The sequence below is a fragment of the Diospyros lotus genome, chromosome 5, assembly GCF_014633365.1.
Source record: "Diospyros lotus cultivar Yz01 chromosome 5, ASM1463336v1, whole genome shotgun sequence".
NCBI classification, from domain to species: domain Eukaryota; kingdom Viridiplantae; phylum Streptophyta; class Magnoliopsida; order Ericales; family Ebenaceae; genus Diospyros; species Diospyros lotus.
In genome coordinates this window covers 37,662,720-37,686,282 of record NC_068342.1, presented here as the reverse complement: position 1 = coordinate 37,686,282, position 23,563 = coordinate 37,662,720, and the positions used below count along the sequence as shown (strand labels likewise).

The 23,563-nt window shown below is 36.5% G+C and overlaps 2 protein-coding genes across 3 annotated transcripts in view; both read right to left on the bottom strand.

Annotated features, from left to right (window-relative positions):
* Window positions 1-23,563, bottom strand: part of LOC127801021 (protein DMR6-LIKE OXYGENASE 2-like) — a 44,156-nt gene that overhangs the window by 17,732 nt on the left and 2,861 nt on the right. The gene's annotated exons all lie outside the window — the stretch shown is intronic.
* On the bottom strand, window positions 11,012-12,549 carry LOC127801025 (protein DMR6-LIKE OXYGENASE 2-like). Its single transcript, XM_052335800.1, has 3 exons — window positions 12,002-12,549; window positions 11,186-11,897; window positions 11,012-11,143 (listed from the first exon to the last, which is right to left on the bottom strand). Exons 1-2 carry the CDS (start codon window positions 12,451-12,453, stop codon window positions 11,309-11,311), a joined length of 1,041 nt encoding a protein of 346 aa, XP_052191760.1. The 5' UTR covers window positions 12,454-12,549; the 3' UTR covers window positions 11,012-11,143; window positions 11,186-11,308.

Genomic DNA, 23,563 nt, shown 5'->3' with positions numbered 1-23,563 from the left:
TCACTCATGCCCTGCAACACGATACTTCGAGTCATGATCTGCAACATTGGATGGATATTGCACGTAATAGGTGACGTGTGACTACAACCAGGGCCGGCCCTGGGCCAGGGCTACCAGGGCCACAGCCCAGGGCCCATAAGTAAGGGGGCACAATTTTTTTTTTTTTTAAATTTATGTATATATGTGTATAAAAAATTAAAAAAAAATTAACAAAAGAAGTTACCACTTGAACCTGTCAAAAGAAAATTTCATTGCAATTTTTATTTTATTGGTACATGTGATGATTATTTTTACTTTGATTAATTATGGAGGATAAAAGTAGAGGTGTCAATGGTTCGGATTGGTTCGGTTCTATAAGAATCCAGTAACCGAATCATTTTTAAAGATTCCAAAAAAATAAGAACCGTGACCAAATCATTACATATATAAAATCAAGTCAAGACCAATCCGTCACACCGGACCGATTTCGGTTCTATCTAATCAACATTTAACTTCTAAATATTTTCGCAAAATATGAAATTACAAACAAATTTGTTAATTAAAATAAACCTATAACTTCATTAATACTTCAAGTCTTGAAGTAAATGTAGAATAAAATAATTCAGAGACTATCTCATCAAATGAGATTACATCGACCATTTAGTATAGCAATAACGCATAAAATGTTAGAAATAAAAAAGTTCATGAATCTCTCTAGTTTCCTAAGAATTGACACTATTTATGCATATGTATATATATATATACTCAAAAAATTATAATATATATATAAGTATAATATCGATTCCGGTACGGTTCAAACCATGGTTTGAAAAAAAAAAAATTAGTAACCATACTAAATATATTGATTATTAATTTTTTAAAACCAGAACCTAACCATTAAACCATAGAACCAATCCAAAAGGCATGGTTTAGTCTGATTTGGTCCAGTTCATCGGTTTTTGAATATTTTTTGACAACTCTAGATGAAAGAAAGATTGATCAAATTAAGAAATACTTACGGAGATTCGAGAAGAAGTATGTAGATTCAAATATGTTGTTTTCATTTTTTAATGCAATATTTATAATGCAAGGTACTATTTTTCCTTCATTTGGGGTTTTGTCCCATTAAATTTTCCCCAAATAAGGTTTAAATGAGGTTCCAAATTATTTTTTCTTATCTTTTGTAAATTTTTATAATTTTAATAAATTTAATTAATTAATAATTTTTATTTTTTTATTTAATTTGTATAAAAGGGCACAGTTGAAAAAATTTGCCCCGGGCCTTCAAAAACCCAGGACCGGCTCTGACTACAACTTGAGTGTACTATACACTAAGAGGTATGGGCAAACAAGCGTGAGCGGTGGTGAATCGGCTATAACTAGGATAATAATTAGAGGAAGCAACATAAAAAATGAAGAAGGAGCAAATGGCAGTGGCGTGTGAATGGCAGCAAGCAATGGCCAGAAATTGTAAGCAAGAAGGAGAAGCCGAAGGCAGCAAGTGGGGCAACCATGGAAGTGAGCAAATGGTGGCCAAAGGCGGCCACACAGCAGCGACAGCCATGGTAGCCCGCTGCAAGTAGCAGCGACAGGGGCAGCTCGCGAGAGCTGCAGCACGCATAGGAGGCTACTGCAGCAACAGCTCGCAGTGGTGGGCATGGCGCAGGTGACAACAGTGGCACTGGTAGCGGTCGGCAGAGGCGGGCTGTGTGCGTGGCCATGACTGTCTGTGCGCTGGAAAAGAAACAGAGGAAGAAGAGAATGAGGGGAAGAAGAAGAAGAAGAAGAAAAAAGAAAGAAAATAAAGGAGGAAAAAAAAAAGAAGAAGAAGAAGATGGAGTTGCAGGTCGCGCAGGAGGGAGGAGGAAGAAGAAGAAAGAGAGAAAAAAAAAAAAGAAAAGAAAAAAAAAAGAAAAAGAAAAAGATAGAAAAGAAAAGAAAAGGAAAAATAAATGGGAAAATGTCAAAAAAATCTCAAAAAAATTCCAAAAGATAGAAAATTATATTTCAGTAATATCCCGGAGATTTTGACAGGAAAAATTGTCCGGTCATGCTTTTCGAGATCAAGGCACGCATACCGAGGAAGTCAGAGATATTAAGTTAAGATGAGTAAAATTTCCTAAAAGATTCTAGAAATTCAAGAATATTATTTTATGAATTTTCGTAGTGAAATATTTGAAAAAATATTTTAGAAATATTTAAGAAAATATTTTAGAAATATTTAATTTGGATTTATTAAGGAAAAATAGGAAGAAATAGAAAGAAAATTAAAGAAAATACCAGAAATTTATGGAAAAAATAGGTTTTAATGTTTATTTAAATAATATGGTGATTAGGATGCTTTGAAGCTTGAATTGAAGTGGCTTGTGCAAATTTTGAGGAATGCTGAATTTATTTACGATTAATGTTAAGATATCAGGTTTCGATAAAATGTAAATTTTTCACAGAGATTGGTGGGTCAATCCACACAGGTGAATCCATTCTTTTCACAGAGAGCCGAAAAAAGATGGTAATTAGTTTTTTTACTAATTAAATGTAAATTTTTTAAATTTATATAATGATTTATATTATTTTTTATTTATTTCATATATTTGTCATGCAGACAAGGGAATTAGACTGCGATCCCAATGAATTTGAGATTTTTAGGAGAACCCACAGTCGAAAGAATGATCAAGGAGAAGAAATGTGGGTTGATAATAGATTAAAGACCATCGCGGTAATTGTATTTTGTACAATTTAATAAACATTATAATTTAATAATTTTTTTAATTAGTTGACAACGTCAATATTTTAATTTATATAGGAGACGTTTGAGAGATTAAGTGCAGAGGCATCTTCAGCATCAGCCAATGGTAGTGAGTCGTTCTCTCTACCTACAATCGACGAACGTCAGATTTTTTATCAAGTTGTCTCTGGTAGAAACAAGAAGGGTCGTGTCTACGGTCTCAGCTCTCAAGGTAGGCAGTCCTTCCCGGTTGGATCTTATAACAGTTCCAGTGGTTCATATGATTTGTCGATGGAATTAGAACAAATGAAATTAAGGGTCATCCAACTGAACAAGGAGTTACATTCTGCTCAAACCAAGGTCGTCCAGGTGGAAAATCAGCTGCAATCCACCGAGTCTCGGATGAATGCGGAGGTAACAGAGATGAGAAATGAGAATGTGTAACTGCGTCAGTGGCAGCAATAGATGATGGTGTGGCAAGAGCAGATGAATAGACAAATGATAACGTTATAACAACCTGACCCGTCTTATCAGTAATCTGGACGATCGATTCAACCAGGACCAAGTAATCAGTTTTTTGATGATGAGGAACAAAATGATGATGATTGTAATGATGATGATTGTAACTGAATATTTATGAATTAATCAATTTGACTTACAAATTTAGTTTTGTTATGAATTTTGATATGAATTTAGTTTGACTTAATATGAATTTTGATTTTTTTAAAAATAATATATTTTTAATTTATAATAATTAATTAAATTAAATTATTAATGATCATTAATTTCATTTATATATAAATTTTCTTTTAAATAAATATAAAAGATAAAAAAATTCGAATAATAATTAAATATGAATTTTTTTTATAAATATATTTTTATTTATTGTAAAATTTTAAAATTTTATTTTTAATTTATGTTAAAAATTATTATAGAAAATAATTAATTTTTTTATTTTTTTTAATGTTTTAAAATTTTTTATTTATATAAATTATTAATAATTTTAATTTACATTTTAAATAATTTAATTTTTTTATTTTAAAAAAGTCGTTGATTAGCGACGGGTTGTTGACCATCGCTGATCAGCGATGGAATAGTTTTGTGACGGATTCAGCAACGGGGTGGTTGCCCGTCGCTGATTAGCGACGGGAGATAGTCCCGTCGCTGAATCCGTCTCAAAACTATTCTGTCGTTATTTTCTATCGCTAAATTTTATCGACGCCAACTTTAGCGACAGGTTGTCCCCCGTCGCTAAAAAGTTTAGTGACAGATTTTAATATTTTAGCGACGGAAAGTTTCGTCACTAAAACTCTGATTTTTTGTAGTGGGCATAGGAGGCTAGGTCATATAGGAATGAAAGGTTTACAAGAATTAAGTAAACAAGGCATCCTAGATCCTAAAAGGTTAAATGATTTAATTTTCTGTGAGACATGTGTCATGGAAAAGCCTTACAGGTTGTAGTTTGCATCTACAATATATAAGTCTAAGGATGTCCTAGAGTATATTCATTCTGATATTTGGGGATCTCCCCAAGTTCCTAGCTCCTTATCAGGTGTCTAGTATTTATTTTCTCTAATAGATGACTATTTTAGAAAGGTATGGGTTTATTTCCTTAAGCACAAAAATGAAGCATTTGCAAAATTTAAGGAATGAAAGACCTATGTAGAATACCAAACAGGCAAGAAAATAAAGATCTTGAAAACAGATAATGAGATGGAATTCTATAATCATAAATTCACAAATTTTTGCAAACAAGTAGGTATTGCAAGGCATAAAACTTGCAATGAGACAACTCAGCAAAATGGTATTGCTGAGCAAATGAATAAGACAATTCTAAATGAGGTAAGATGTCTATTAAGTGACTCTAACTTACCTAAGAAATTCTGGGCTAAAGCAGTATCAACTGCTTGTTACCAGATAAATAAATCACTTTCCTTTGTCGTAAACTTTAAGACTCCAAAATAGCTATGAAGTGAGAAATTACCGTCATTAGATCACCTTAAACCGTTTAGATGTATTGCATATGTCCATAAGAAAGAAGGGAAGCTAGACCCTAGAGCCAAAAAGGCTGTGTTCTTAGGATACCCTCAAGGGGTAAAATGATATAAGTTATGACTGATTAAAGATAAAAAGCTAGTTATCAGTCGGGATGTAACGACCCGATCGAGCGATAGGAAGGACCGGAACAACTTACTCTGATAGGCCTACACGAACTTCCCAGGGGGGTCACCCATCCCTGGATGACCCCAGGTCAAGCACGCTTAACTTGGGAGTTCTTTGCCAACATTCAGCCCAAAAGGTATCCAGCTGGTGTTGTTTCCTTTCTTACACTATCCTCGATATATACTAACTTCTCTGGGCTCTTGGGGTATTACACGGGATATAATATTCAAAGAGTCAGAATACTATATGCCAGATAAGGTGAAAAATGTTAAGGTAGATCAAATTGAAAGTTTCCAGTTTGAGGTGGAAAGGGATAGCCCTAATGATAGGTCTGTGGAGTCTAACCTAGAAAGCTCTCAACCTTCTAACTCTCATGAAAATGTTGGATCCGAAATAGAAATTGAGGAAAATGAGGGTTCAATTAAATCTCTTTTTGATTTGGATGATTATATCCTATTTAGGGATAAGGTAAGGAGAGAGATAAAACCACCTACAAGGTATGCTCATGCAAATGTTATTGCCTATGCTCTTAACATTAGAGATTCAATTGTGCATAATGAACTTGTTAGTTATCACGAAGCTTGCTCTAGCAAATATAAAACTAATTGGTTAAAGGCAATGAAGGAAGATATAGAATCTCTGGAAAAGAACAATATCTGGATACTTGTAGATAAACCTAAAGACCAAAATGTTATAGGCTGCAAATGGATATACAAATAGAAGCCAGGTATACCTGCCAGTGTGACACCCTGCACCCGAGACCCAAAAGAATTGTGGAATGAGATTGTAAAGAAATTTACATACATATCCCTTCGCTTAAATATATAAATAAGTATTTTCGTCAAAGATAAATATAAACAAGTCCAATTCTTATTAGAAATGACTTGATTCGCTATTAAACACTTCGAAATGACGTCAATTACAACCATGAAATTCGATAAAATAAATTATGAAAAAAAAACTCTTTCACTAATGATGTTTCCCTTAACACTGTCTTTCCCTTGCTAAGGCCCAAGCTATCTGTATAGTTAGTCAGGAGGGGTGAGTCCTAACACTCAACAAAGGTAATATATATAAAATAGAAAATTACAGTTCATAACAAATATTGAAAATAAAACATGAAGTAATGTATGCATGCATGCCTGTCTACCTCATTCATCTCAGACTCTAGGTGGCCCCTTATAATATTCCTATGGACCCTGACATGAGCTCTATTTAGTCCTCATAATTTATAATCTCATGTCTAGACACTTCCCTATTATTACATACAAGTTATGATCATAAAATTTGCACATCAAATATATATTAACCCTTACCAATTGTCTTGACCGAATTCTTCAAGTGTTGAAACCTTGATGCTATATGCTAAAATTCTTCTTATATCCTAGCTTGCCCCACTGTTAGATCTCAACCCCTACTTTAACTTTCTCTTTCCCATGAACTAAACCTCCACAGAAAATGCTCTATTTATAAAGCCCATCCTCCTGAAATCCTAAGATTGTAGTTGATATTTTACCTCCATATTTTTTTCTTTCTTCTCGTCATGTGCTGCCATCATGCGATTGTCAAATCAAATTAAATTTTATACTCATTGCATCCATGCTACGTTCCTTTAGCAGGAGAAGTTGGTAGCCAAGTAATGGCAAATCCAATTAAATTTTATTTTCTGCTATGTTACGCGCCTAGCAAGACAAACTGGCAGCCAAGTTTTCAGCTTCATAAATACATACATGCTTCCATCACTTATCCATCCTATCACATTAAATTTCTCATTTAATGATTGTACCTTGCATTAATAACTTCTTTATTCACGTGGCTCTCATTTATTTGTGGCCATAATTATCTGTAATTAAAATAAATGAAAAAAATAATTTTTTTTAATAGATCTCACATGGCCAGCAGCAACGCCCAGGCCCCCAATAACGCCAAAAACTACACCGTTTTGGCTTCCCAATAGCTGGAAAATAAATCTAGCGAAAACGCCCAGCAACTGCACCTCCCGTGGCTCAAACTCGCGCCCAACACCGAGCTCCCTCGCTTGCGCACCACCTGCTCTAGCAACCTCCTCACTCATAGAGCGTGCATATTTATTTTTAAGGTGTACCCGAGCCCATTTTCCTGAATTTATATTTAATACCCACAACTTCTGAAAATTAACACACCTCAATAACCAATAACTTTTACGCCCCAGATTTCAATAATTACATGACTTTTTCTTTTAAAATCAACAAATTAATATTTCAAAATTTCAATAATTACTCCAAGTACAATGATTATTATTTTTCCACTAAATTATTCAAACCTAAATAACCCCAAGAGATCACAAATTATTTCAAATAGAAAAATCAATAATTACTATCTGCTCCAAAATTACTGGGATGTTACAACTAGGTGTAGAACAAGCCAGATTTAAGGCAAAATAGTAGGTAAGAGTTATTCCCAAAGAGAAGACATAAACTATCATGAAGTGTACTCCATTGTAATGAAACATACCTCAAAAAGACTAGTCTTGGCCCTAGTAGCTTTATATGACTTAGAGCTTGAACAATTAGATGTCAAGACTGTCTTTCTAAATGGAAATCTAGAAGAGAGGATATATATGGATCATATGGCCTTAAGTAGTCTCCAAGACAATGGTATAGGAGGTTTGATGAATTTATGCTCAAAGAAAATTACACAAGGTGTAATTTTGACAATTGTGTTTATTTTAAATAGCTTAAAGGAAAGCTGTTCATATATCTCTTTATATATGTAGATGACATGCTTATAGTATGTAAGGAAAATGGAGAAATAAATAAATTGACTCAAGCCCTTAAATCAGAGTTTGAAATGAAAACTCTAGGCTGCCAAGCGTATTTTTGGAATAGACATTAATAGAGATAGAAAAAGAGATATCTTAACATTGTCCCAATCTGGTTACCTAAAGAAGGTAGTAAATTTATTTGATATGCAAGACTGCAAAGCAGTCTCTACTCTTATTCCCCCGCATTTTAAGCTTCATGCTGTAAAAGATGGTTTACCTAAGGAAGAAGCTGAATATATGAAAAATGTTCCTTACTCTAATGCAATGGGAAACATAAGGTATGCTATGATTTGAACTAGACCTGATATAGCCTATGGGATCAGTCTAGTAAGCAGATTCATAAGCAACCCATCTAAAGAACATTGGACAGCTATTAAATGAATACTTAGGTATCTAAAGGGGTCTTTAGATACGGGTTTAGTGTTCAGTTCTAACATTGAAAATTCCAACTGCATTCAGTGTTATTGTGACTCTAATTTTGCAGTTGATTTAGATAAGAGAAGGTCCTTGTCTGGATATGTTTTCACCATAGGTGAAAATGTGGTAAGCTGGAAATCAAATCTCCAGCATATAGTGGCTTTATCAATCACTGAGGCAGAATATGTTGTCTTAACAGAAGCCATGAAAGAGACAATTGGTTGCAAGGAATAGTTAAAGAATTAGGTCTAGGTGACTAAATCCCTAGGGTATTTTGTGATTCACAAAGTGCCATCCATTTCTCTAAGAACAATGCGTTTCATGAGGGAATCAATCACATAGATGTGCGCCTTCACTTTGTTAGGGATATTATATCTAAATGACAGATTAAGGTGGAAAAGATTTCTACAAAAATCAATCCAACAAGTATGTTAACTAAGTTTATTCCTATAGCTAAATTTGAACAAGTTTTAGTTTGCTCAATTTTCTTCCAACGTAGTTGTGAGAGATTTGCAGAGGTTTCTAGTCCAAAATCCATTATTTAATCCATTCTTGAATTAAGGTGAAATTTGTTAATTAAAGTGATTCAAAATGTATTTTCCATATATTTGTTATGTGCATATTGTTTGCATTTTTCATATATGTATTGGGTTTCTCATATTGTTGTCATTTAAATGAATTTTAAATGTGTATATATATCATCTGTGGTTATATTGTATGGGCCAAGATTCATTTGATTGAGCTACATATGTTATGGGCCAAGCCCAAACCCGTGCGATCCATGCATGTTATGCCTCAGCCAGCTCAGCCTCGCTTGATTCCCGCTGCTGCAGCTTATTTTTGTATTTTGTATTATGCTTTCAGTTCTGTATTTGCAATATGATTTATTTTTTTTGTAATCTTGTAATCTAATTGTAATTTTGAGATATTAGTGAATTGATTAAAGACGAAATTTTTGCCGTGAGTAAAACCTATGTTTGGGTTCGAACACGTTTCACTATGTCGATATTCTATGTGTGTGAGTTGTGATTGTGGGATTTCAATTTCTGTTTCTATTTTATTGCGCTTGCTATTGGTTAAATTGACTGATTAACAGAGTTGCAATAAACCAACAAAGGCCATTGGTGATGAAAATCTGATCAATGATAGATTAATTTTTTCAACAATGCCAAGGAGAAGAGTCAAGAGCTCGACCGACTTAAACGTTATAACTATATGATAAGAAATGCATACTTGATCCATCAAGATTTTAGACTATAAAGAATTATCAGTTGGTAACGAACAAAATTTGATTTGATTATTTTATTAGATAAATATTAATATTTATATAAATTATTTTGTAACATATGAGATAATTATTATTAATTTATTTAATAATTTTTTTTATTAATTATGATGTGAGCAAGATAATTCAGACAAGACCAAGGATCCGTACCTCTTGGAAAAAGGGTGGAAACGTTGAGAGATGGGGCATCAGGGCGGAGACGAACACAGCCACCGAAATTTTGTCGGGAAAATTCTCCACGGCCAGGGAAACGGCGAGTCCGCCGAGGCTATGGCCTACGAGGATGTCCCTTTCGTGGGCGGGAAGAGATTCCATGAAGTCCATGAGCGGCTCGAAGTAGTCGGAAATGGAAGGGATGTCGTCCACCTGCCTCGGATCGATCCCCGAGATCCACAGCGGTGACCCTGTGGCCGAAGGCTGATCGCAGCCGCAGCACGATTTTGAACCAACACCAGGCGCCATGGGAAGCGCCGTGGATGAGCACAAAGTGCTTGCTCGATGATACTGGTTCTGCAATATGGGCTTGGAATTCAGGGGCTTCCACTCTCCCTTGAACAAATGGGCCAAGACCCATTTCTCTTCCAAATGAAAGGTTAAGGGTTATGACCCGACTTCTATTAAAGCTGCCAATAAAAGTGTTTGAACTGTTATTTTAATCCTGAGTCGATACTTATGAAACTAACTCGAACCATCGCCATCACCTTGTACCTCATTGGTAAACACAAAACCCAACACAGATGATTAACTAGCCCGAGGTGAAGCTTCTTATCCATCTTACCGATTTCCTCTGTTTCTCTTCAGAAATTAGTGGCTGAGAGTTCAAATTAAGTGATATATACATTCAACATGAATCCCTCTACTAGTGCTAGTCAGCAGCACGTATGGTAGTTAAATTTTTTATAAAAAAATATATTATTCAATATATATATTATGTATATATATAATATATTAAATAAATAAATAAATATTATATATATATTTTCGATTAGATTATTCACACATTCGATTCAAATTTTAATTTATATTTAATAAAAATCATAAATAGACCACACTAATTGAAATTGTGTTCGATCTTTTTACAAATCAAACTATTATTTAATGAAATAATTTTTAATAGTGTGAACCGATTTGATTTCAGTTTAATTTTTCACAATTTCAATCGCAATTACCATCCCTACGTATTGTCATAATTGAGATGACCTCGCTGGTCATTGATGGATAGATTTTTTTTCGTTAATTTTTAATTTAATATAATTTTTAAAATTGTTTCTGATTAATACCTTAAGATTAATTATAATTATATTTTAATTTACTCTCGCACGTGTCTCTGTTAAGGTTACAAAAATGAATTAATGTATCTTAATGTTGACTCAGACAACCAATTAATTCAAAACTCTAAAATGTCTCTATTTTTTTTTTATCATTTCTTATATATAAAAAAAATCTGAAAACCAGTATTTTGTGAGTGCAGACCAAATTGATTGGGCCTAATTGTAGTTATTGGGCCTATATCAGTTAAAGAAACAGCCCACACGACTTCGAGTCCGTCAACCCAATTCGATTTCTGCAACTTATATAAAACAGTACGGAGTGGGATTTTGGACTCAGATTTTAGAACTTTGAATACATTAACAAGATTTCACAAACACCCATGATGATTAGTATTTGAAGCTAAGCATAAGATATATTTATTCAAACGTAATTAGAATTAGCATTACACCATTACCTGTATACATGTCTAATACTGTGAAACCATTATATATCTATCTATCTATCTATATATATAAATGTGTGTGTGTGTGTATGTTCATACATAGACATAGTACATACTGTGATCTCAACTAGGATCTGCAATGGCTCTGCTTCCATGACAAAGCATTATTCACACACACACACATATTCTTTTGTAACGGCTCAATTTCATGGTTCAAGAAGATCACTCCTGGATCCTGAAATGATCTATTTGGACGTTGTTGACGCCAAGGTTCTTGAAGTTACTGAGCTTCCTGTTGGCAAAGAACGTACCCCAGTTGTAGGGCCTGTACTTCGCGGGGCTTTGCTCCGTCACCAGCTCATTCAATGGTTCCACCATCACACTGTGGCCGGGATTGAAGAAGAACGGAATCGAAAACCTCTCCTTCTCCGAATTCACCATCACTCTGTGCTCCACACTCTCGTACTCGTCGTTGCTCCACACCTGAGTGATGCTTCCCACGTTGATGATGAAAGCCTCGGGGGTCGGCCAGACTCGGACCCATTCGCCGTCGGCCTTGCTCTTCACTTCCAGCCCTCCGACTTCGTCCTGGGCGAGGACGGTCAAGGCACTGCTGTCCTTGTGGCTGCCAACGCCCAGCGCTAGGTGGGGGATTGGGCAAGGCGGGTAGTGGTTCAGCCGGATGAAGCTCGTGTGGTCGTTGAAGAAGCCGCTCAGGCGATTCTCCTGCAAGCCCAGGCTCAGCGAGATGAGTCGGAGTAGCTTGTGGGAGAGTTTCTCCAATTCCCTGGCATATTCTTCAAACGCCTCCCTGCACAGGTCAACAATGGCTGTTCTTCTTAGTCATCAATGGCTGTTCTTGTTATCCCTAATATGTTTTAATTTAATTCATTTTCAAGACAATTTGAACGTTACCTCAACTCGGGAAGATTCTCTGGCCATCTGTTAACCAGCTGGCGGAGCTCTCCGTCGGCGGGATCAAGCGAAGCCGGAATAATAGTAGGGTTCTTGACAGTGAGATCAAGCACCTCCTTCCAGTCGCGGACATTCTTGGTGAGCTCAGTGTCATAGTAACCCTGCGGATTCGCCTCGTCTCTGCTCACCTTCCTCTTCTCCTCCGGCGGCTGTGCGAAGAACCTAGCGGCCGCCGCCTCCAGCTTCCGGCGCGTCTCCAGCGGCACCCCATGGTTGATCACCTGGAAGAACCCCCAGTTCTTGCAGGCGGCCCCAATCTCGTCCACCAGATCTTTCGTGGCGGCGTAACTGCTGCTGTTGAGGTCGATGAGTGGGATGCCTTGGGCTTCAGTGAAGGACAGCTTGGGCCTGTGTTCGGCTGCTTGGATGAAAGCGGGATCCACATCTCCCATGGCTGCTGCAGATTAATCCTAATTAAGCTTGTAATTAAACCCCAGTGTATATGAATGGCGGATTAATTTGTTGGATGGAATGATGAAGCTTATTAGCGGCACAGCTAATATATATATAGAGAGAGAGAGAGGTTTGTGTTCATTGAACCTGGTCGTGTCTTGCTTGTTTAGGGTTTCACAAAAGTGTAAAATCCCCATAATTATCTTTAACAGCCAGTAGTCACAGGAAGTATCAAATTTCGTGTTTAAGTACTCTTTCATTGGGACGCAATTACAGATGTCCCATGCATTGACTGTTCTAACATCCCAAGATAATATGTACTACTTTTGAGTCTTTTTGTTCATAAAAGACGAAAGATTGGAATTTGTTTACAGTTTGGAATTGTAGCCGTTTTATACAGTGTCTTGTGAATATTGACGTTTATACAAAGTTTGTGGTCAAGATGTTTACGTTAACGTAATAGAGATTGAGATAATATTTGTTTCAACAAATATGAATTTAGATGTTATTAGTGTGAATTAGAATATGAAAATTAATTAAACATGTCACATTGAAAACCATTAAATATAATTTGTGAAGATAAGTTTAAGTATTAATTATAAGGTACGAGTCTAGACTGTATAACTTGCAACTCAATCCCAACCGCAATTTTTGTTGTTGATGTTTCATCCATTCACTAAATTTAACTTTGTTTTTATCATTTAGATATAACTTGTGTTAGATGACATCTAGCTCTTTTCATGGTATTAGAATAGGCCACCCATATTTTTGTCACTATACTTTTACTTTTTTTTTTGGTCGTCATTAGGACTTTTCGTTATTTTAATTACAACACTGGGCCATACATTTTTAAGTTACTTGCACACTTCACCAGAATTGAATTAAATCTTCCAATACACAATTGCTGAAATGCTCAAATTATCCCTCTATTTTCTGCAACCCTTTCCAACCCATCTCCAAGAAACCTTTGTTATCGGCCATCATCTCTATCACAATTTCTTCCTTTTGTGGTCGGCAATGATTGGGATTCAAATGATGAAGAAAATGGGTTAGGACAAAAGTTGTACGTAGGGGGTGAGGGATTGGTGGAGATGGTGGCTGGTAATGAGGTTTGGTGGGTGGTTGATGCAGAATAGATCAAGGAAGGCATCCCATGCTAGTTGGAGAAGTGGAAGAGCAGGCGTTATGCCTGAGCATTAGCACTAGCAGTCTATATATAGCCCTCAACAAGCAGTTGATAACCAATGGTTAAGACACACTGGCGATCGACATACCACCTATAGTCGGTCAATAGCCAGTGCACTCAAGCACAACCGATCGACATGCAGATGGCTTCCAAGATGGTCAACAAACGAGCGTCTCGTGTTGTCAATCAACGAACTCCATACTGTCGGTCGACAGATGGCTTCCCAACGATCAACCAACAGTAAGGTTGAACAGCTAGAAGGGTTTGATTTTAATAATTTTCTTGATTATTTGTTTTAATATTTCCTCGTTTAGAGCTAATTAAGGTTATTTTTGTGAGTTTAAATACTTGTTTTAGTGATTTAGGGTTTGCCTATAAAAGGGTTGTTGACCACATGAACTTAATTAATTGTTCAATTCTTCTTTGATATTCAATACAAGTTTCACGTTCGCTTTTGTTCATTGGTGGATTCCAATATTTCTCATGCCTATTCGTGGGTTATGAACATTGCTATTCTAATTTTGTTCTGATTTTCGTTCTGCATCAGTGGTGTGGCAGGACAAGAAACAACCAGCGATGAGGCATGCAGTAGAGGTGGCTAATGACAAGTATAAATGATGGGTATAAGTTGTCCTAGTCGCCAGAGAGATAATGAGAGCCACAACTGATACATCGGAATAGCATCTTGATTCGTTTTGCGTATAAACTAAAAAAGTAGCGCACTCAATCCAGTCTTTGCACGAAAAAAAGGTCTCTAAACGAGACCCTCAAATCTCACTCGTTAAGGCGCTTTCACACTCAAGTCAACCATTGAGACCCACATGCCCGTCTCACACCTGCGCATCGACGTCTTGAGCGACTGAGAGCCTTGATCCAACACCAGGTGCAGTCGCAATCCACAGAAGTCGCTTCAATCGAAGGTCGCATAAGGAGATGTCAGAGAGAGAAATGAAATGCAACTAGAGAGAGATGGGGAGTTGAGGAGATGTCGATAAGAGAAATGCAGCTGAGAAGATGACACTAGAAAGAGAAATATAGCTAAGAAGATGTTACTAGAAAGAGATATAGGGAGAGAAAATTGAGGAGATGCCAGAGAGAAAGAGAGAAGAGATGTCGAAAAAGACATAACCGAAGAGAGATAAAGAGTTGAAGAGATGCTAAAGAAAGAGAGGGAGCTGAGAAGACACTGCTAGAGAGAGAAAGAACAAGTTGAAGAGAAAGGGGACGCCAAAGAGAAAAATTTCTTTTAAATTTTTGTAGCCTTTTGCCACATGTGATGTACTCTCTCTCATTGGCCTAGTAACCAGGTTTTTACTCATGCCACTCTCCCACAACCATATGTTACTTACGCATTGATTGCCACGTTGGCAAGATATGCAATTGAGTCGAAAATGTATAGTTTAAAAGTGCAATCAAAATAACAAAATGTTCAACTGATCACCAAAAGAAAAAAAAAATAGAAAGTGAAAGTATAAGATAAAAAATATAGGTTTGGCCTATTACAACACCTCCCAATTGCTACATTCACATCTCACATGTCTATTTATAAAGTTATTTTTTATAAATAATTAAATAAAATTATGAATATTACTGATTATTATTTTTTTTTAAAAATGTGAAATATAAATAAGGTGTTACTATCTCTTAGAAAAAAAACTATAGAGCTATGATGCCAACAATAACCTTATTATATGGATATGCTAAAATTTTTATTTTCATTTTTAAACCTTGACAACTATTTTATCTTTCTATGTTTTTTTTGCATTATTTTACTTTTTAGAATTTTTGTTGTGATATAAGTAAGAAATATAAAAAATGTATAAATTACATTTTAATTCCATGTGATTTAAGATTTTTGTGCGAGACCCCAAAGGGTGATTTCATTTTGTGGTTAATGACTCTTTCGTTATAAAGAAAAACCCTATTATTCGTAAAGAGATTTTATGTGGTTTGAAAATATCTTTTTAACTTTTTTAATAGGTAACTCAAAAGATACTGCAAGATTATACTTAGGAGTCGTTTATCGTTAAGAGTGCGTAACATACTTAGGAGTCGTTTATCGTTTGACTAAGATGTACATGGGTTTTGCCCGCTTAAAGTTACTGAATAGAATCTGTAATACCCCATGTTTGTATGAGGTTGTTACGTAATTTTGGTAAATTTAGAATATCGAAAAATTGGTTTGATAGCAATTATGAGTATCGAATCGACTGCAGGGAATGCCTCAGAGTGAAATTGTCTAATGAAAATGATACGGCGTTGATAAGCATTTCGAGATAGGATTTATGGTATCGAAAGAAATCGAATTGGGAACAATTTTTAGTACAACTAAAATACAACTGGTATTTAGGTTACAAAATCGAATTGTCATAGAAGACACTCAAGAAATCAACGGAAGCCTGAGGGGGCTCCGATTTTTTGTAATGAGTAACCCTTCAGAGGTTTCAGAATGAAACGATAGCCCAGCGAGGACACTAAGATGAAATCATCATTTTTAACTAAGTTTCAAGTTATTAATTTTGCGTTTTCAGTATTATAACGCAAATTAATTCGATGTTTAAGGGCATATTTGTAATTTAAGAAAATTCCCAAGTAATATTAAGATGAATTATGGGTTTAAAAGTGTAAATTTTTATATAAATTAGTGTAATATATAATTATATATATGTATGCAATGTGTGTGTGTGCACGCAAAGAAAATGGCCATGCCTCTGCAAGTTAGCCCATGCTCTGCAACTCGAAGCCATACCTCTACAAGTTTTGAAGGCTTCGCACGTAACAGGGAATGGCCAGGTAGTGAGGTGAGGTAAAGGATCGCCTATAAATAGAGGGAGAAAGGAAGAGATGAAAGTAAAATGCAATGGAAATGAAAGCTATGATCGAGAGAATGAGAGCAGGGAGTGAGCTTGGCTGGTCGAGAGAATGAGAGCAGCGATGAGGCATGCTGTAGAGGTGGCTAATGACAAGTATAGACGATGGGGAGAAGTTGTCCTAATTGCCAGAGAGAGAATGAGAGCTAAGGAGATGTCAGAGAGAGAAATGAAATGCAATTAGAGAGAGATTGGGAGTTGAGGAGACGTTGATAAGAGAAATGTAACTGAGAAGACGCCACTAGAAAGATAAATAGAGATAAGAAGACGCTACTGGAAAGAGATATAGGGAGAAAAAATTGAGGAAATGCCAAAAAGAGAGAGAGAAGATATGTCGGAAGAGACATAACCGAAGAGAGATAAAGAGTTGAAGAGATGCTAAAGAAAGAGAGGGAGCTGAGAAGACACCGCTAGAGAGAGAAAAAAGAAGTTGAAGAGAGAGGAGAAGCCGGAGAGAAAAATTTCTTCTAAATTTTTACAGCTTTCTGCCACATGTGATGTGGCGCTCTCTCATTGGCCTAGCTAGTAACCAAGTTTTTACTCATGCCACTCTTCCACAACCACATGTTACTTACACATTGATTGCCATGCTGGCAAGATATGTAATTGAGTCAAAAATGCATAGTTTAAAAGTGCAAACAAAATAACAAAAAGTTCAACTAATCACCAAAAAAAAAAAAAAAAAGTGAAAGTATAAGATAAAAAATATATTGCTATATTCACATCTCACATGTCTATTTATAAAGTTATTTTTTATAAATAATTAAATAAAAATATGAATATTACTGATTATTAATTTTTTTAAAAAGTGCGAAATATAAATGTTATGCCGACCAAAATTATCAGAAAAAATAAAAGAAAAAAGGAGGCCATGTGGCAACTTCAAAAGTCGCCACATGGCAGCCCATCAGGCTACCACCTGGTTGCTTCATGCAGCCAGGAGGCAGCATGGAAGCGACCACAGTGGCCACTTCCCTCCCTCCCCCACGCTGCCACGCAATAGCATGGGCTAGGGAAAATTGAGGGGGGCACTTCCCCCCTCCCACGCTGCCACGCAGCAGTGTGGCTAAGGAAAAGCCAGGCTGTCGCGTGGTTGCATCCCCTCCACCCTTGAGAGACATCTCTTGGGGGGTAATTTTGCACCCCTGAGAGACCTCTCTCGGGGGTACTTCACACCCCCAAGGGAGGTCCCTCGGGGTGCCTAACGCGCGTCTCTACGCTCGCACCTGCATACGATTGCGTGAACGCTCGATCACGCACTCTCGCGTCAGTAACCCCGTAAGATTCGGTCAAAACCGTCTCCGAGATGCCCGCCAAGAAAATCGAGTCATTTGACACATGGATGCCCCTCCCATCACTATAAATAGGGGATTTTTTCCTCTCATTCGGTATGCAACCTCTCATTCTCGTACTTACTCTTTGTCTTCAAGCACTTTACTTCTACAAGGGACTGACTTAAGTATCGGAGGGTCCACACGGGGATTCTCACCCGCGTCCCTAACCAATTTTCTTTCCAGTAGGTCATCCATCGCTCTCAACCTAGCCAAGGGACTCACCCATCGCTGCCGTGACCCCCGAGAGATTCATCCATTGCTTTCAAGGGACTCATACATCGCTGTCGAGACTCCCGAGAGACTCATCCATTGCTCTCAAGAGACTCATCCATCGCTGCTGTGACCCCCAAGAGACTCATCCATCACTGTCACTCCACCTCGGGAGACTCACCCATCTCTCCCAATAATTACAAATTGTTTGAACAATTCACATGTCACCCATTACCGGAATGAGTCATCCATCTCCCGAGTGAGTCACCCATCACTCAGATATACCACACGAGAGTCATCCATCGTTCGGATCATCCATGCGAGAGGCATCCATCAGTAATTTCCCTGTTTTTTTTACAAATTTATTGTTGTAATCGTGTAACAACAATAAATAAGGTGTTACTGTCTCTTAGAAAAAAACTAGAGCTATGATGCCAACAATAACCTTATTATATGCATCTGCTAAAATTTTTATTTTCATTTTTAAACCTTGAGAACTATTTTATCTTTCTATGTTTTTTTTGCATTATTTTACTTTTTAGAATTTTTGTTGTGATATAAGTAAGAAATATAAAAAATGTATAAATTACATTTTAATTCCACGTGATTTAAGATTTTTGTGCGAGACCCCTTGTTAAAAATCTTCCCAAAGGGTGATTTCATTTTTGTGGTTTGAAAATATCCTTTTAACTTTTTTAATAGGTAACTCAAAAGATACTTTTAGATTATATAAAATTTCTTTACAAATAACCCAAATAATTTATTTATGTTTTCTGTAAATAAGACTTATATTAAAAAAAACCAGCACCAAAAATGTCTACATCAAAAAAATTAAGGCATATCCCAATGTACAAGAATGCCAAGAAACTAACACTTCTCAAAAATCGGAAATAGATATAGGACCTAATGCAAAATATAAACCACAAAGATAACCTATCCAATAATGACTTCTCAAGAAAGCAATGAGCCAGTTAATCCTTCAGCACGAGATATAGTGCATAGCCCAAAAAGAGCATCAAGAAAATCTTCAAATCATATCCAGCCATATAGCATAATCCTAGATTGGCCACTTGAGGATTGAATAATGTACACAAGTAATAGCTAGGATAGGAGGAATGTACTAGCTTTTGTTATCAAAGTTCATTATGGTGCAGTCAACCCCGTGATATTCACTAGCACAAACGCTCAAGGCCAACTCCATGAATTCGTATCATCTCCCTTAGCTATAATTAGGAATAAAAGCACGAGAAGTTAATGTAGGAACAAACTATAAATCACCGATTACATCCCCAGCCATAGCTAAGAGTGTGTAACATACTTAGGAGTCGTCTATCATTTGACTAAGAAGATTTACAGAGGTTTTGCCTACTCCAAATTACTAAATAGAATGACTCACCTGAACAAGGTGATGGTCAACGAGAAACAACCAGAAATGTCACAAAGCACAACACTGGAGAGATGGGGAAAAGGAATGGTGATCAACCTTGCCCACGCAGGATATTGTACTTGATATGCCAGCTGATTTGTCGACCGCTTTGTTCCTTGCCAACACCTATTATTCTGCTTACACCACATGAAATACACCATTACTTTGCAAAACTAAACGGTTAGCAACTTGCCTTGGACCCTTGCCTATCCACCAAGTTGCGACCCATAAGACTCTTGTTTCCCATCGTTAACACTCGCTTAGAATAGGCATAGTTGACGAACAAATGATTATGTTGCTTTTAATTCACTCTGCAAAGAAAATATATATTTAGAAAAGGCAAATATAAGTTAATACGATCAAGAGTATATAACCGCTAACCCCAAAATAAAGGAATAAGTAGAAATCCCATACCCCTACCATACCAAACGATGTCAAGGGACGCAATCTCGTTGCCCTAACAACCCTGCAAAGCAGACCAAACAAAAAATACTCCATCTAAAGCTGAAAGTCTTCTCAACTCATCTCGATACCCAACCCTAGGAGGACAAGACATCTGAAGTTGAATTAAATCCAAGCTAGCTAGGTGAAGAAGCTGACACCATCAACAATGATTTCAGAAACATGAGCAGAAATAAGAATGCCCAATCGCTAAGGTAATTGGCAAGAAAATCGACCGATCAAAATCCAAGTGGATGCCATTGATCATGCCACAAAAAAAACTCAGTTACTATCACAAACCCTCCACCCAAACCTATCTCGCATGAACCGACGGATGGATAATAATTTTCTCCAGTACCAAGGGTATGAATGAGGCATTGAGAGAATCCAAAAACATTTATCCTTGATCCTGTAATTGAAATTTGAGATGTAATTTATGAGAAATTATTATATGTACCTAATCTACTATGGACTCATGAATAACCCAAATTAATCATGAGTTAACTCTTCTTAATTTTTTATCTCCTCTTGGAAAATGCCATATGTTCTAATTTTATTCATGAGTCACCACATGTCTTGATTTTATTCACGAGTCTATAGTCTTATGTGGTAAAATAAGTCCATACAAGAATTTCTTGTAATTTACCCTACCAAATTACATGTCTTTGCGTGGTTACAAACTGATTAGTGCATTGAATTCCTTTTTAATATATAACATCCTCTCATTTCATTTATTAGAGTTTTGCTTATATATGATGTTGGTGAGAAGTGAGACATGAGTTTTCACCTATATACCTTAATTTAGGATGGCACGAGCATGGTTTTTACTAACTAATTTCATGTGATGTGATGACTTGGGAGGTTTTGGTATTTGACCCATACTTCTTGACCTATTGAAGCCTATATCTCTACTGACCACAGAGAAAAGTGTGATCACACGTGACTATTAATAGTAAGGTTGCAATTGAAGTGAGGCAAGCCAGTTTCTAGGCTCAAGTTTAAGCCTTAAAGCTTAGGTGAAGCTCAAGCTTGTTTTATCAAAAGGTTGATTAGCCAAACTTAACCCTTTGCTAGCGAGCCCGAGATTAGACTCGTTAGAGAGGGAATGGTGCGTGGTGATGGTAAGTAACGGCAGAGAGGGAGAAATGTGTGCTGCAACGGACGACAGTAATGGACTATATATGCTTCAGAGGCAACAGTACTGAGTGACGGTAGGCGAAGACAAAATGTGTACAACTATAATAGGTGACGCTTCAGAAGGGGGCGTGTAAGGCCCCATTTTTCCCAAGCGAGCGTTAACTTGAGATTTCGGAAATTTTTTTTTTTTCTTTTTAACATCATATACACAACACAAGCAGCTTGACATACATACCTTCATTATAGTCATTTCCCGACATTCCCGATCATACCTTCTTAGTATATCAAAATTTAATAATTAATAGACTAAGACAGGGATTATCAATCACATCAGCGGAAGCAAGATCGAAACCTCAATGATATATATAACCGATAATTTCTTTTACAATAACCAAATCGATGTTTCACATGAAAATATCAAAATATTACATTACCTTTGAACATTGCCATTATAGACAAAAACCTATGAAAACTAAACATAGCCGCTACATCTCGATGACATTCTTCCCCTTGGTGCCACTGCTTTCACCTAAAACGTTTGAATATTCCAGGGACATAGTCAAAATTAGATATTGAATCATCTAAGTGAGAGTTCAAAAACATTTTCATGAATATATGCAAAATCATATATAAAACCGACAAGTCCCGACATGCACCAGCTTAAGAGAATCCCACATAGCACTTAACCCTAACCGGGAAAAATGCAATCTTTCTAAAGGCGACACGACCACTTCGGCCCATTGGCAAAACAATCCTGCTTAAGAGGGACAACCTCGACATATGAATCCGGGAATCACCTCATTGTCATTGTTAGGCTTTACGCTCCTACTCAAAAGCATTTCAAAACCCAACGTAACTCTAGCCCCAAGAGTGTCACATCAGCACTATCGCCGAAATCCACGACACCTCGGCCTTAATGATATTGCTCAAAAGAACCTGGGGTGGTGTCCACTCTCAGCCCCGCCACTTGAGCCAACAATCGGGGTGGTGTCCACTCTCAGCCCCTCTACTTGAGTACCGTAGGGTGAAGTCCGTCTTAGTGCCGTCCCAAGTGGGTCACATAGTATTAACCCTTGTCATGCATTCCGAGTGCTGACACTCGAGAGCTACGTCACAGGTTAACAACCCACGTCCCACATGGACAACACAACATGCCAATGCCGAAAATCATAACATGCATAACTTAAAATCAATATTTCGATGTATGCAATTTATCGTACGAAATTCAATGCATGTGTAAATAACCGTTTGGACAAACCATCACAATAAACCAAGTCATAGGGATGAACACTCACAGTAAACTATTCACATGCTACTATAAGTCTTTTCGGGTAGAACCACTCACTTTGGGCTAAATTCAAGATTCCTCGAAATGCGTGCCCGATCGACATCGATTCTCTTGCCAGGCGCTCTATAGTTCAAATTCGAGCCTCAACGATACCCTAGACATCATATGCATTCAAAGGGAATCAATATCTATTTTTCCAATTTTTTCATTATTTTTCTCTAATTTCTTTCTATTTTTCTCTCGATAATTTCAAGTAAATACCTCTTCAAACATTTTTTTCCAAATTTTTCTTCACAAAAATTCATAAAAAAATATTTATAAGCCTATGGAATTTTCTGAAAATTTTCAAGATTTTTCTCCTATTTTCTCAAATTTCCATAATTACTTTTCCTTGAGAAAATTTATTTCTCATTGATTTCCTTCGAATCTGCTTCAAAACAAATCACCAAAACTCATAAAATAAATTTTTTATCCTTCTGGAATTTTCTCATAATTTTATAAAAATCCCTCATATTTTTTTTTCATTTACATTTCCCTTTAAAAATCCAAAATAATTATTTCCTCAAGACATTTCCAGGATAAAAATTCATCAAAATAAACTATTCATTTTCTTTGAATTTATGGATATTTTTTCAAAATTTTATTTCCTTTAATTCTATTTTTTCTTGAATTTTCTATATTTTCAGCATTTAAAAAATATAAAAACACCTCCGGTCATCTTCTTAGGCGACGGCGACCTGCTCCGATGGCTGATCCGACGACACCACCTTTAAGCCCTCCTCAAGTCAATCACAATGCCACTCTCACATGGCTGAAAAACTCATTGGAAATAGCCCAATTTGACGATTTACAGTCCAGTTTCGGCGAAGCTTTGCGTTTTTCGGCGAGTCAAATTGACCTTCGATTTGAACTCCGATTGACATGAAACTTTTCAGATTATTTACCCATAACCTCGCGATCAAAAGCCCTTTATTAGATCATTCGATCGTTCACTCTACAACCCGATTTCATCTTCACTCGATATATATATATATATATATATATGGTTGAATGCAAAAACACCCCTAAACCACTCCAAAAACTCTCAAAATCTCCAGAATCGCTTCTCACAACCTAAGGAAGAAAAGCCCCTTATCAAAACGCTCCAATTCCTTCCCAAACTCTCGATCTAAGTTTATGAACTTTGATGAAAATCTTCAACCGAAACTTGGCTATTT